General features: G+C 48.4%; 1 protein-coding gene across 9 annotated transcripts in view; it reads right to left on the bottom strand.

Moving 5' to 3' along the window:
* The window catches only part of Osbpl10 (oxysterol binding protein-like 10), a 254,789-nt gene that overhangs the window by 132,118 nt on the left and 106,747 nt on the right, over nucleotides 1–15,924 (bottom strand). The window contains exon 1 of one of the 9 annotated variants that reach the window (XM_006512374.3): nucleotides 11,936–12,438. The exons of the other annotated variants lie outside the window; for them this stretch is intronic. Within the exon in view, the coding sequence (XP_006512437.1) occupies nucleotides 11,936–12,058 (123 nt within the window). The 5' untranslated portion in view covers nucleotides 12,059–12,438. Of the gene's footprint in view, nucleotides 1–11,935; nucleotides 12,439–15,924 lie in introns of those variants that run through there. 9 annotated transcript variants of the gene reach the window in all.

The raw sequence follows: 15,924 nt of genomic DNA, 5'->3' as shown, positions 1-15,924 counted from the left end.
GAAGGGACTCACACCATCCGATGAATACACACACACACACACACACACACAACTTGCACGCACACACATGCTTGCACACTCTCTGATCAATATGTTCGTGCCCCCACCCCATTCTAATTTCCAATTGTTGCTATGCTTTGAAAACAAAAATAAAAACGCCCACTCCTCTGACAAATATCAACTTAGAGAAGAAAGGGTTTATTTCAGCTTAAACTTCTAGGTTACACTCCATCACTGAGGGAACACAGGGCAGAGCCACAGAGCAGTGTTGTCTGCTGGCTCAAGGGTCATGCTTAGCTGTAGGTGGGGAGTATGGAGTACGAGGTGCGGGGTCTGGCGGGGTGCAGGGTGCAGGGTGCGGAGGGGAGGCACATGTTAAAGGGTTCATGGAATGGTGCTGCCCACAGTGGGCGGGGCCTCTTCTATCCCTTACCAATCAAGACAGTCCCTCGTGTTCACAAGGCCCTCAACTGAGCTGCCTTTCACTCACGACTCTAGACTGTGTCAAGCTGACAGCTTCCGCTAAGGAGAACATGTCCAATTTCTACGTCTAGATCCTAACTTGGAGGTGCCGCTGCTGGTTAGAGATGAGCTTACTCCTCACTAGAGGTGAGTTTCTCTTCAGCAAGCATGCAAGTTGGCCACAAGTCTCTGCGCCCTCCTCCCTAATGGCTGAGCCAGCCGTGCGTGCGGGAGAAAGGGAACTTTGCAATTCCATGCCTCATAGAACTTACTAAGTCTCTAGGACTGGAGCAATCAGCTCATCAGGATTAAGACAGTTTACATTTTTAGGCTGGTTTTAAAAGAAATTATTCATAAGCTCCTAAGCTATCCTTACTGGGTCACATGCTTATAGATGTCAAAGACAAAAAAGGACACACCGCTCCTCCACTCCTACCAGAAATCCTGCTTCAGGATCTTATGGCCTCCCCTAGAGGCTGATGACTCAGTGCCCCAGGCCAGGAGCATGACAATAATTACTCCGTAGACTCGGATACAGGGAAGTGCTAGGACTACAGCAACACCTAGCAATGATCCCTCCCAACCTCCATTTAACCACTGCCCCTGCCCTGAAAACCCAACTCAGGCAACATCAATGCTTGGGACGGAGAGATGCTCAGTGGTTGGGGATACATACAGTTCTCATAAGATACCTGGGTTCTATTCCCAATACCCAAGTGGGCGGTTCACAAGCATTTGTAACTACAGCTCCGGGGGATCTGACTCCATCTTCTGTCCCCCTCAGGTATACACACACACACACACACACACACACACACACACACACACACACACACCAAGTAGCACACATCCCCAGCCCTTGCACCTCTGGCCCAAGTACCTCTGGGTCTTAAATTGAAAACTTCATACCACTGCCAGCTGGGCCTGAAGAGATGGCACCACTGAAGGATAACAAAGACCAACCTGGCTGGCATGCCAAGGAGAACAGTGGCTTCCAGGAAGCTTTTCCTGGGGGGCCACATTCAGGTGTCAAACCGTTATCTGTGTACAAGTTACGAATGTCTCCACAGCACGAGTCATCTGCACTGGGTCAGTTTCATGGCAGAAATGTGTTAGCCGCGCTCTGTAGAGGGGCCTCCAGCTCTCCCGTCTCACACCACAGACCCAGAAGGTATTTGACATCAGAACAAAAGGCAAGTGTGCACCCAGAAGTTCTCTAACCTCTCCCCTCTGCCACGAGAGACAGAGAGGCGTCTAGTTTATGGTTAAGCCTCGGTCTCCCACCACAGGGTCAAACCAGCCAGAGGGAGGGAACGCCCAAGGCCGTTCCAAGGCAGATGGTTTCAGAGAGCAAATTTGATTTTCTGCAAATCAATAACCCATTGGTGATAGGCGGCACACCTGTCTGCTTAGAGATCATTATCTCCCTCCCAAATGCTCAGGCACACATTTGGAAGCTCAGAGGGACACTTCTTGTGCATTAAAATCTTTTGTGATAATAAAGGAAAAAAATATCTCACTGTGGACAATGTTCTCTTGCTGGAACTGTGGACTGAGTCCTATGGAATCCAGGCCAGAGATGGCTATGGCTAGACACTAAGCCACGATCAGGGTGTGACAGCCCAGGTGGGAAATGTGCTGATGGGCTCAGTTGGTAAAACTTGTCTTGCAGGTTTGAGGACCCGAGTTCAATTCCCAGAACCCATGTGGCATGCCAGGCATGCCAGCCATAGTAGTGAGTGTTCATGACAAGATGGCTGGGCTCCCTGGCCAGCCAGTCTACTTGCTGAAGTTCGGGGCTGATGAGAGGCCCCTTCTCAAGCAAATATGGGAGGCACCCGAGGAAGGACATCCAGTGTTTGTTCTGTTATTATTCTACATGCATGCACATGTATGTGCACCCAGATGAACCTGCATGCTCACACACATACACACAAATCTGCCAGTGGCTCAGAGTCTCCGGACAGGAGCACTGTTCGAGCTCCATGGGGATGACCACAGAAGGCTCCAGAGACCATTTAACCCCACCTCCTAAAAATGCTACGCCATCCCCAATCTTCCATTTCTTCATAGCCACCTCCTTCCTATTTCTTTGGAGGTTTGCTTTTGAGATATGCTCTTGCTAGGTAGCCCAGGCTGAACTTGAACTAACAGCAATCCTCCTGCCTCCACTTCCTGAGTGCTTTGGGAATTTCCAGGCATTTCTCACAACGCCTATCTTCCTGTTCCTGGTTCTGCTGCCCTTTTCATAGGCAGTCCAGGGTTAGACTAAGTGGCTGCCTTCTGCCTGGTCTCATTCTCGCTGGGTACTCCCTCACAGGGTAGGAATAAACCGGAGGTTGGCTCGATATGTTAGTTACCAGAAGAGTGGTTTCTCTCTGAGGCACAGGAGTCTGGGACTTTTAAGAATCCTAAAACCAAACACAGACTCTATGAGTACCCACAGCTCAAAAGAATTGTTGACGTACTTGGTTTGTTTTCAACTCAGTTTTGATGTGAAAAGGAAAGGCTAGATTCCTGTGCAGATCTCTCCATCCCACCTCTAGAACTTGAGACAAACCTGACATGACCTGACCCTCTGTGTTCCAGTCAGCAAACTGGTGGATCTGGCACATCAAGGGGCTACCACAAGGGTGTTGGGTATTCAGGACTGGCCACGGGCACGGACTGAATCTCTCTGTGTGGTGTGTGCATGGAAGGGGCCACCCAAGGCTTCCCCAGACCTTCAACTTGCAACCCGTCTCACTTAGAAATTTTGCATGACCATGGCAGGCAAGCATACAAAACATACGTACAACTCAAACATTTGCGAATAAATCACAAAGAAATAGGTTTCAAGACGATTATGTGTTATACAAATAACTTTACCATTTATCAAAGAATAAAGTAAGTTTGCATATCAGAAGGCTAGCTGAACTTATTTAAGTATATAAAAAATTAAGCTTTAGTCAAATATTTGATACTGTGGGACACGGCAAGGTCTGATGGTCTGACTTTATAAGCGTTAATTCTGAGAATGTCACGTCAGTTTTTTAAAATGGAAGAAATGTGTGGCTCAGTGGTTAAGAGCACTGGCTGTTTTTCCAGAGGAGTTGGGTCCCATTCTCAGAACCTGGTCACAACTGACTGTAACCCAGCTCCAGAGAATCTAGCGCCCTCTTCTGGCCTCCATGGGTACCCACACACATGTGCACATGAGCACACACATATGCTTAATTAAAAATAAACCTTCTTTCAAAAAGTGGCATTGGCTCACAAATTTTAGTATAGGGCAGCTCAGCTCTGGGTTAATGGCTGACTGCCCCTAAGCCAACAAGCTTGGAGTAGTTTAGATTTTAGGCTTTCCCAGATGCTGGATCTGCACATACATATGGATTTAGTCCAAGCCTGAGCAGAAAATGTATAACTCTCTCTCAGTGTATAAGGCACTGTCTTATACATCATACCTTGGGTATAGACTGAATAACTTTCTACAGTATTTTTAGTACACTGGTGTGTGTGTGTGTGTGTGTGTGTGTGTGTGTGTGTGTGTGCGTGTGAGTGAATTGCATATGTGAGAGTTGTACACATGTGTGCTTGCATGTGGAGGTCATTGCACACATGTGTGTGGAGATTTGGAGTCGATCTCAAGTGTCGTTCCTCAGGCACTGTCTTATCTTTGAGTGTTAGTTTGTGGGTTTGCTTGTTTGTTTTGCTGTTGTTGTAAGCCCCAGGGATCACCTGTCTGTGTCTCTTCAGCGTGTGGGTGACAAAGGCACACCACCACGCCAGTTTCTGCAGCTTGAATTCATGCATGCTTTACAAAGCGACCCATCTCCCCAACCCAGCAAGCCTGCATTCTGGCTGCAGTGCGCGGTCGGGTGGGGCATTCCAGCTGTCTGCGGGACATTTCCAGCTGTCCAGTTCTGTTGGCATTCAGAAAGTTTTAGATTAAGGAGCTCTTGAGACTAGATATACCTTCATCTGTCACTCTAAAGACAGCCTGGCCCACCAATGATGTGCGGGGAAAGCAGCTGGGCTTCCCCAATCACAGCAGTTCTGCCCTGCCAGGGGCCCCTGAGGCAGTACGTCACTGTCACCACAGCGGCGGAGCACTCGGAAGGAGAAAATTGAACGCTTATCTCTCCCTGCATGGTGGAACAGAAGAGATTTCTCTTCATTTCTCCTTGTCCTCAGAGATGAGACTGTTGAGGACTCCAAATTATTCATGTTTTAAAGAGAATTTCATCTTGTGTTGAAATCTAATTGGATTTGTACAGCTTTCACTGGCTTGGTAGCTGTGGGTCTGTTGGATCAGCCGGCTTCAGTAGTTGTAAGAAGGTGGGGTTCAGGAGCAAAGAATGTGGAGAAGCTGGGGAGATGGATCAGTCAGTAAGGTGCATAAGGTTCCAAGATAATCTCCAAAACCCACATTTTAAATACTCATAGTCATCATCATCATCATCATCATAATAGTAATAATAATAATAACAACAACAATAATATAAAATAAATCTAAAAGCTGGGCATGATGGTATGTGCTTGTAATCACAACACTGGGAAAACAAGTGGACCCTTGAGGCTCACCAGCCAGATAGCCTAGCCTACTTGGCAAGCTCCAGGCCAGTGAAAGAATGGGTCTTTTAAAAAATTAAAGGGCGAGGAGCTGGAGAGATGGCTCAGTGGGTAGGATGCTTATTGCTTTGAGGTGTTCGGTGTTATTTGTCAATATGCCTGTGAGGGAATTCTCTTCATTTCCTCAGTTAGGTGGGAAGAGCTGCCCACCGTGGGTGGCGCCATCCCCTCGCTGCCATCCTGGACGGTGGAGAGTGGAGAAGGAAGCTGAGCGACACTGTGTGTACACCCCTCTCTGGCTCTTGTCTACAGATGAGACAAGTTTGAGCAGCAGCTTCAAACTCTGGAAGCCCTGATGTCCCCACCATGATGGATATGCCCTGGAACTGTGGCCCAAAATAAGCCCTTTCTCCCTTAAGTTGCTTTCGTCAGGGAAGTTTGTCACGGCAGCTGGAAAAATGGCAATACGCTATACAAGCATGAGGATCTATGTGTACAACCCAAGCCTTCAAGGAAAAAGCCAAAAGGGCCAGCCACACACATCTGTACCCCAGCACCATGGAGGGTAGACAGAAGGAGAAGGGGGTCCTGCTGGCTGCCAGCCTAGCTCCAGGTGCAGTGAGAGACCCTGCCTCAAGGGATACGGCAGAGAACAATGAGCAGTACACCTGATGGCCACTGCTCTGGCTTCTGCGTATGTGCATGCACACAAGTACAAAAATGTCAAAAATCAATAAAAGGTGGATGATGTCTGTCTGAGGAATGACATCCAAGATTATCCTCTGGCCTCTGCACACATCCACACCATACAGTGTGCATCCTAAGCCAGACACAGACACAGACACAAAGAAATCTGGGGATGGGGATCTAGAGAGATGGCTGCAGTAAAGCACCTGCCACCAAGTACTGTCAGCCTAGGTTCAATCTCCAGGACCCACGTGGTCAAGAGAGCGAGCCAATTCCCTAGAGAGGTCCTCTACCACCACACAGAAACTGTACACACACACACACACACACACACACACACACACATAAGGGGTAGAGAGGAAGGGAAAGGGAAAAAGAAGAAGGAGGAAGAGGAGGAGAGAGGGGGGAGAGGAGTAAATTAATTAATTTTAAAAATAAATCAAGAAAACAGGAATACACATATCTTTCCAGAGCCAGGCTAAAAGAAGTCATATTCTTGAGCCTTAGGGACTGAGAGAGAGGTTTCAAATGCTTATCCAAAAATGTGGGGGACCACAGGAATGGCTTCATCCTCTTGAGCCAAATTTGAATTCCAGGAGCCGCCTTCCAAGTCAACTTCCAGGTCTTCCCAGTCCATCTGCCTCCTGCTCTCTGACCTCCAGCCGATCTACGGAAGCCAGCTGGAAGACGTGCGACAATCCTCGGGTGGGTTCAAGTGTGAGACAGAGTAAATACCGTACGGGCAAACTTTGATCAGTGAAGCTCATAGGTGTGTGACAGCATCTGTCCATAGGTGGAGAGCTGGGTTAAGGCTCTACAGCAGTGGGTCTCAACCTTCCTCACGCTGTGGTGACTCCCAACCCTCAGATAATTTTGTTGCTACTTCATAACTGTCATTTTATACTGTTATGAATCTGATATGACGACTGTTATGTTACAGGTTGAGAACTGCCCGTCTACAGGGGTGCGAAGAATTCCCCAGAGGGGGATCAGCTGCACTCGGCCATACCCTTCCATCTTCCTCTTCTTACTGAGGATCCTTCAGGGTTTCCTCACTCCACTGCCTGGAGTCTCAGCACGGCAGGCAAACCCTCAAGCACGGGCCCTGTCTTCTGGGGCATTGTGGGATAGCAGGCCCTGCTGTAACGACTCGTGCTTTCGCAGGCGACCTCTCTCAGCAGCTGAGCCTCTTCCTCTCTCTGCCACCAAGATTCATCTTTGTTGGTTCCAGATGACTTAGCAGTAGATTTCACTTTTATAACCCCCCCACCCAGCAAATCTTCTGAGAACTATCCCAATATACATTTTTCAGATGAAGGTTCAATACAGATATCACAAATAGAACAAAGCCTTGGAGGCTCATGATGGGGTGGTGTCTGGGACACACGTCACCTGTGGTACTGGGGACCAAACACAGGGTCTCATGCACGCTCAGGCAAGGGCTCACTCAACCGAGCATCCTTTCCCTGTCTTTACCCTGTGTTTTCTGACAGGGCTTCATTACGCTGTCCAGGCTGGCCCTGAACTCACTCATGTGTAGCCTAGGTAAGTGCTGAATATTCAATCCTCCTGCCTCAGCCCCACCGAGTAGCTGGGACCCCATGTCTGTTCCACTGAGCCAGGTTAGAATCATATCTTTTGTTTTAAGATAGAGTCTCATGTAGTCCAGGCTGGCCTCGGACTTGCTATGAAGCTGACCTTCCTGCCTATATCTTTGAAGCACACAGTTTAGCAGCGTTGGGGTGGGAGAGTCAACCAAAGGCAACAGATGCGTCCTCTGGACATGTGAACAGGGGAAGGGGAGGTTAAGCCCAGAGAGCTCGTGGTAGGTGGAACAGTGCAAGATTGTACCTCTGAGCAGGTACCGGAAGTCCACTGAGAAATTCTGTCTCTCCATGGTTTTTCCACTCTAAGTCCAAGGACTGAGTTAGGACACTTACAACAAAGCATCAATCCCCCTCTGTCAGAAAAACAAACAAACAAACAAAAAAACAAAAACAAAAACAAAAAAACAGGACCCAACCAAAGTCAGCATAATGTAGAGAAGTATTTATTCCGAAGCAAACAAAATGTAGACATAGCAACTGTTAGGATCTGAAAGAGCTCTCCTAATCTGTATATTTCACCACCCAGTGAGCAAATGCAATAAAGATCTTACTCCAAAGAATTTGAAACAGAGAAATAAACAGGTGGGCACAAACCAACGCAACATAATACCAGTCACAATATCCAATAGGTAGAGACCACTCAAGTGTCTATGGACCAATGAAGGGACAATAAACAAAATGTGGTACATCCATTCAATGGAATATTATGCAGCCATCAAAAATGATAGTGATAAATGCTATAGGGCTCTGAACCTAGTAATGTTGAACAAGACAGGCATAAAAGGCACAGGTTATAGGATTCCATTTCTACAAAGTAGACAAAATCAGTGAATCCAGAGTCAGAAAGTAGATGTGTGGTTTCCAGGGACTCCAGACAGGGAAAAAAAAACAAAAATGGAAAGTAACCACAGTAACAGGCACGGGACTATATGAAGGGGATGAAAGCTGCTTAGAGCTAGACAGACATAGTAGGCGCGTGGCACTGTACTAAATGTCACTGAAATGTCCCGTCTGGAATGGCTAATCCTGTTACTTGTATCTCATCTCATTTTAAGAAACCATGTGAGCTTATGCTGTGTGTGAGTTTGCCACGATCTGCTTGTGAGAGTCAGAGGACAACTTGCAGTTCTGTCCTTCTATGATGCGGGTCCCAAGGATCAAACCGAGGTTCTTAAGCCTGATAGTAGGTGCTGAGATATCGCACAAGGGCTTTCAAAAAAATACAGGATCGCATGTAGTCCAGGCTCAGACTCACTATGAAGATGAAGGTGATCATGAACAACTGACCTTGCCTCCACCTCCAAAGATGCTGATAATACAGGTGAGCTCGCCACACCCCGCTCCAAGGATTGATTCCTTAGCCTCCTCAATTCAATAATATAAGGTGCTGAGCCGGGTGAGTCTCACGGAGAATCCTAACATGGCCTGTCTACCTACTCCTCCCATCTCTGCCCAACTCATCCTGAAGGGCTCATCTTCACCTCGCAAGGTTTATGAAGAACAACAGAGACATTTCACAGAAAGGCAAGCCATATTTCTCCTCATGTAGTCAGGAACTATATACCCAGAGCTACCGGGCAAACACGCATCCTAAACCACCAATCAAAATCCAATTGAGTAAGAGGTCCCCCAACACAATAGTCATAAGTATTTGCATAAGCTATGCCAAATTAACATGGCTGTTACAAAGATGAGACCACTATGTCTTATGTACAGTGGTATTATTGTTGTTTTTATCTTATGTGTATGGTGGGTGTGAGCACACGCATACATGTGCACCACATGTATGCAGTACACACACAGGCCAGAAGAGAGTGTCGGATACCTTGGAACTGGAATTACAGACTGCTGTGAGCCACCATGTGGGTGCTCGGAATTGAAACTTGGTCCTCTGTTAGAGCAGCAAGTGCTTTTAACCACTGAGCCATCTCTCCAGTCCTTACTATGACTTTTTGAAACAGTGTCTCTCTATGTAGCCCTGGTTGTCCTGGAACTTGCTATACAGAACCAAGCTGGCCTCAAACTCAGAGCTCCACCTACCTCTGCCTCCCGAGTGCTGGAGGTAAAGGCCTGTGGCCCCACGCCTGGATGCTCGGATTACTTTTATAATAGAAACAGGTTGAGCAGTTGAACATCAGTTCAAAGCTATCATGGATTTTCCTGTGTATTAGAAAAACTGAACCTCAAGAAACAAGCATGGGGCTTGGATGAAGATGTTCTCTACTGTTTTACCACACCACAGCCTCACCACACCGCAGCCTCACCACACCATAGCCTCACCACACCACAGCCTCACCACACCACAGCCTCACCACACCACAGCCTCACCACACCACAGCCTCACCACACCACAGCCTCACCACACCACACCACAGCCTCGCCACACGGCAGCCTCACTACACCACAGCCTCACCACACCACAGCCTCACCACACCACAGCCTCACCACACCACACCACAGCCTCACCACACCACAGCCTCACCACACCACACCACAGCCTCGCCACACCACAGCCTCACTACACCACAGCCTCACCACACCACAGCCTCACCACGCCACAGCCTCACCATGCCACAGCCTGACCATGTCCCCACACCACAGCCTCACCACACCACAGCCTCACCACACCACAGCCTCACCACACCACAGCCTCACCACACCACAGCCTCACTACACCACAGCCTCACCACACCGCAGCCTCACCACACCACACCACAGCCTGACCATGTCACCACACCACAGCCTTACCACACCGCAGCCTCACCACACCACAGCCTCACCACACCACAGCCTCACCACACCGCAGCCTCACCACACCACACCACAGCCTGACCATGTCACCACACCACAGCCTTACCACACCACAGCCTCACCACACCACAGCCTCACCACACCGCAGCCTCACCACACCGCAGCCTCACCACACCACAGCCTCACCACACCACACCACAGCCTGACCATGTCACCACACCACAGCCTCACCACACCTCAGCCTCACCACACCACAGCCAGACCATATCACCACACCACAATCTGACCACAACAGCTTCACCACACCACAGCCTGTCATTGTCATCACACTACAACATCACTGCTTAACCAAACAACAGCCTTTTTCAGGTTCAATCTCATTTCTTTCTTTTTCTTTTCTTTTCTTTCTTTGAGAAAGAGAGGAGAGAGAGAGAGAGAGAGAGAGAGAGAGAGTGTCTCTCAGCCTATAGTCAGGCTATCCTGGAACTCACTATGTAGACCAGGCTGGCCTCAAACAGGTGGTGATCCCCCTGCTTCAGCCTCCTATCAAGGGATGACAAACGAGAGTCATCACTCTCAAGCTGACAGATAGACACACACACACACACACACACACACACACACACACACCCCACTGACATGAAAAAAAAATTAAGACCTATTCTGAGGAAAATATTTAAAAGTAATAAATCACAAATATAGAAATATAATCCAGAGCAGGGAGGGGGGCAGCATCGAGCTTCAAGCACTATAAAAAGCAATTTGAAATCCCTCCTCATGTAGATTAAAGTAAGTAGGAGACAGAACACCCCCTGCCACACGAGAGCACAGAGGTCGGCGGCAGCGCCCACGGGGACGCTCCAGCACCTTCCGCAGGTATTGCTGGCAATTATACCATGTGTCACGATTTATAATTAATGCTCTTAATGCTATGGAACCCATCGCCGACTAGTCTCTCTGAAAATATCAATTGACTTGCCAGGAAATGTCTCTGTGACATGCACAAGGGAAAATTCTCCACCCACTTTACAGGGTAGGAAACCGAGATAGTTGAAGAGGAGAAATGGCTTAAACCAGCAGTGAGCTGGGGTGACAGACACAGGCCACCACTCGCAGCAGCTGACAGATCCTCACAATTCAAGGCTAGCCTGGTCTATGCAGTGAGTTGGCCTTGACTATAAACTGGGATCTGGGGTTGGGGGACGGGGTGAGGACAGGATGCAACATGGACCAGCAGCTGGAATGAAAGCAAGCCTGAAGAACGCCATCTTGTGGTGTGAAATGGTAAGGCTACTGAGACCCCACATGCTTTACAGACAAGTTCAAGGCCAATAAAGAAGGGGAGGTGGGAAGACGTCACCTTTTTCTTTTTTCTTTTTTCGATAGGTCTCACTATACAGCCATGGCTAACCTGGAATCTGCTATGTAAACTGGGAACTTGGGATAATCCCGCTGTCTCTGTAGCCTGGCACCAAGAACGAGGCACTCACTACCACTTCTGGCTCATTCACATGTCCTAACTTGCGAACTTGACCTCCCCCACTGGCGTTTTTTTATCTAGGTGTTACACCACAGGGGTCACCCAAGCGCTAACCCCACAGCACGGGCTTCAAAACAGAAAAATCAAGGCAGGTGTCCAAAGTCTGTATAGAGAAAAAAAGTATAAAGTTATTTTTTTCTCAATTAAAATGTCAGCTCTCTAATAATATCCTTTTGTATTTCAAACACCAAAATCTAAAGAGGCTCTTCTTCAGGCAAAGTCCAGAAGTCCTGAGGTACAAAGGTTTCTTCCTCAGCCAGACAAGGGCAGGTAAGTTTAAGGTCAATGCCTCCTTAGCCCCACTCCCCAGTAGAGTCCCAACCTCAACAGTTACCTTAGGGGAGGACCACGGGCCAGAGAACCCGCAAGAGCTTCTGTCTGCATCTGACCTCAGAGGGATGAGGCAGGAGGAGGCCCGGCTGTTGGTTCTCACCACGGCAGAGTGGGTACACCCCATGAGGAGAGCCAGAAGGCCCAGAAGTCAATGCCCTGTCTGGGCAGGCACCAGGGGCCCAGGCTCACAGACCTTTCTCTCTGTGTGCCTTCTCCACAGCGCTGATGCGAAACAGAGTATAGAGTAGATAAAAACCCAGCAACAATGCAAGACATACATATGGCTCCTCTCAGATGGACGCAGAAGAGTCTCTGGCTGCAGATTCCAGAGTCTGCTAAGCAGCCGGATGGCGCAGGACCGCCACAAGAAAGCGCCAAGCCTCGAATGAGAACCTCTGGCGACTTTTATCTGCATCCCTCCCGGGCACATGATGGATAGACTGTCACACTTCTGGCAAAGAGAGCGGGGCTTTTCCCAAGAGCAGAATCTCAAGTACACAACAGCCTCCCCGCCCCCCCCCCCAGCTTGCTTCCCTGGTATGCGCTGAAACACCATTTCCCAGCAGCTGAGAGTTGGGGTGGGGGTGGGGTGGAAGGAAGCACAGACAAGTGGCTGCGGGTCTCACTTCTGCCCAAGCCAGAGGAACACGCTGAGGCTCAGTCCCTTTGCCTATAGACCTGCCAAACAGGGCTGTGGCCTGGATGGCTCTCCCTGCCTGGGAGCTCTCAGCAGGCTAGTTTGTGGTCATGTCTGGTTAGGGGTGGAGGTATGTGCTACCGCCATCTAGTGGGCACTAGCTACAGATGTTGCTGAATGCCTCACCAGGCTCAGGAGAGTCCAAGAGCATCCATGCCGAAGTGAGAAACCCATACCACCAGGGAGAAACCCTGATGAGGAGCAAGAACGCTTGTGAAAAGAGCTGAGAGTGAACCACCATTCCCTACAGAAGAACATGTTCTGTGCTTCTTGCACGTGCTACCTCCATTCAATAAGAGTTTCTCCTGACTTTAGGGCTGGGGAGGTCGTTCTCAGCTACGCAGAGAGTTTGAGGCTAGCCTGGGCTATCTGAGACCCTGTCTCAAACAAAACCAAACAAAACCTACAGTCAATATTAATGAGAATCCAAATGTCGAAGCGATGAAAACAAACAGATCTACTGATCTCTCTTCCTCAGGACACAACTCAGATGGGGAAGGACAGACGGACTGGCGTGTGTCTCACAGATCTGGCTCTGGGATTACAAACTCAACACTCTATTAACTTTACCCACGCCTTCCTTTGCTTGTGTGACTTACAAGAGATATATTATTTACAAAACTGCTTTCTGGGCTCAGAAAGGTCAGTTTCCTTCTACATCCCAGGAGGCAGACTGCACTCTAACTGGAGGTCACCCCAACTTCTGCCCATCTGGGGCCACTGTTTACACACTCATGGGGAGCCTCGTCTACCCTGCTTTGATGGATCAGGGACCTGGATTTAAAACATAGACCCTAGCCGAGTGTGGTGGCACACGCCTTTAATCCCAGCACTTGGGAGGCAGGGGCAGGTGGATTTCTGAGTTCAAGGCCAGCCTGGTCTACAGAGTGAGTTCCAGGACAGCCAGGGCTACACAGAGAAACCTAAAAAAACAAACAAAAACAAAAAAACAATAAAACATAGACCCTGAGATGGAGCGATGGCTCAGTGGGTAAGAGTACTTACTGCTCCTCAATAGGACCCACGTTCAATTCCCAGCACACACATCTAGTGGCTCAGAATCACCTGTAACTCCTGCTCCAGGGCATCCAGCACCCTCTCGGACCTCTGCCAGCAGGGCACTCATGTATATAACCGCCCCCCAACACACACACACTAAAGTCTATACCAAAGACTCCAGACATGACATCAGAATTCTACCTTCACTCTCTTATAGAAAATACAGGGTCTGTAGAGAGATGACCCAGTGATTAGACACTGGCGTTCTTCCAGAGGACCCAAGTTTGCTTCCCAGCACCCACATGGCAGCTCACCATCTATAACCGTGAGGCCCTAGGATCTAATACTAATACTCAGGCTAAGCCCTTCTGAGCACATAATCGCCACCACAGATTAGTCTGAAATCAAACGCATGCAGAATCCGGGTGCTTCTGGCCGTACTCACTGGGAGCTACAGTAGCAGCTCTCCATGCCGTGGTTCTGAACACACAGTGTGAGTGTTCCCACTGTTCACACCATCATGCCACGCAACGCCAGGGAGAGCCACCTGAAGCCCCTGGACTCAGACTTGAGAGTACTAAGATTGTGTAGCAGGTACGCTTTGACCATGGTGGTTTTACTGAAACACTGTAGCAAGTTTTCTGAGCTTACAAAATCATAACGGTGGTGTAAGCCACCATGGTGGCCCATGCTTTTTGATCCCAGTACTCAAGAGGTAGAGGCAGGCAGATCTCTGGGAAATTCAAGACCTTCCTGGTCTATGTAGCAAGTCCCAGGGCAGCTAAGGCTATATAATGAGACACTGTCCCAAAAATAGATAGATAGATAGATAGATAGATAGATAGATAGATAGATAGATAGATAGATAGATAAGAGAATACACTACCATAATAGCTTAATTATGGAAAACTAAGACTTCCAGTAGTTTCCTGACAGTGATGCTTGGCGTGTAAGCATCACTGCGTCTGTGGATTGTACAGTGTTGCAATGTTTGAGCTTAAAAATTACTATTTGACTTGCTGGTTTCCATTTCATTTTTTAAAAAAAATCATTAAATGAATTTGGGCTTGAGATGAGGACAGAACACCCAATAATTCCCGAAATGGCTCCAGATATACTTCTGCCTACCATACCACACACTTATGCAGAGTGACATCCTCAGTATTGAGGACTATAAAATCAAAAAAAAAATCAATCAACTCTGAAAACGATGAATCTGCAGTTTCAAATAGTCAGCCGAGTATAAATTATTTATGTGAACATGTATATCCATTTCATTAGTGCTGAGACGACGTGGCTAAGTGCTCAGCCCTAAGTGACTCGTTCGTCAACTTGTCCAGCTCAGAGAAGATGGTGGGTGTACTGGCTAGTTTTGTGTCAACTTGACACAGCTGGGGTTATCACAGAGAAAGGAGCTTCAGTTGAGGAAATGCCTCCATGAGATCCAACTGTAAGGCATTTTCTCAATTAGTGATCAAGGGGGAAAGGCCCCTTGTGGGTGGGACCATCCCTGGGCTGGCAGTCTTGGGTTCTATAAGAGAGCAGGCTGAGCAAGCCAGGGGAAGCAAGCCAGTAAAGAACATCCCTCCATGGCCTCTGCATCAGCTCCTGCTTCCTGACCTGCTCGAGTTCCAGTGCTGACTTCCTTTGGTGATGAACAGCAATGTGGAAGTGTAAGCTGAATAAACCCTTTCCTCCCCAACTTGCTTCTTGGTCATGATGTTTGTGCAGGAATAGAAACCCTAAGACAGTGGGAGACAGGGTGGAAAGATTCTGAGAGACGGCAGATGGGAAGGAAGGCTGTACTCACAAACTCACAATGGCCATCCATGAGAAAAGACCAGCACAAGATGGAGCCTGTCTACATTCCAGCAAAGATGAAGCAGAAGCCCACACCCTCCCGGGAGGAAACCACTGGTAGTTGAGGGCATTGTGGACAGACAGTTATGTTCTTCCATGTTGAAGCCGAGGTAACTTGTCTGTGCTCCAGCAAGCAACGCCCCGACCGTGTGCACACAGGCAACCTGAGGAGACTCAGTGAGTCACAAAAAGTCAGGGTTTCTGAGTTTTTCTCTTTGAGACTTGGATTCTGTTTATGTGTTTGTTTGTTTATTCCGTGGAAACATGTGCATGTGGGTGTGGGTGTGGCTGTAGGCTAAGGACAATTTTCTGGAGTCGGTTCTCTGCTTTCACAATGTAAGCCCTGGGCATTGCCCTCAGGTCGTCGGGCTTGGCGGCAAGTTCCTTTACCCACTAAGCTACTCCACCCACCTAAACGCACAGAGTTAAGACTT

The sequence above is a fragment of the Mus musculus genome, chromosome 9 (assembly GCF_000001635.26).
Source record: "Mus musculus strain C57BL/6J chromosome 9, GRCm38.p6 C57BL/6J".
NCBI classification, from domain to species: Eukaryota; Metazoa; Chordata; class Mammalia; order Rodentia; family Muridae; genus Mus; species Mus musculus.
The sequence above is the reverse complement of the archived record's forward strand: the minus strand, read 5'-3'. Positions and strand labels throughout refer to the sequence as shown.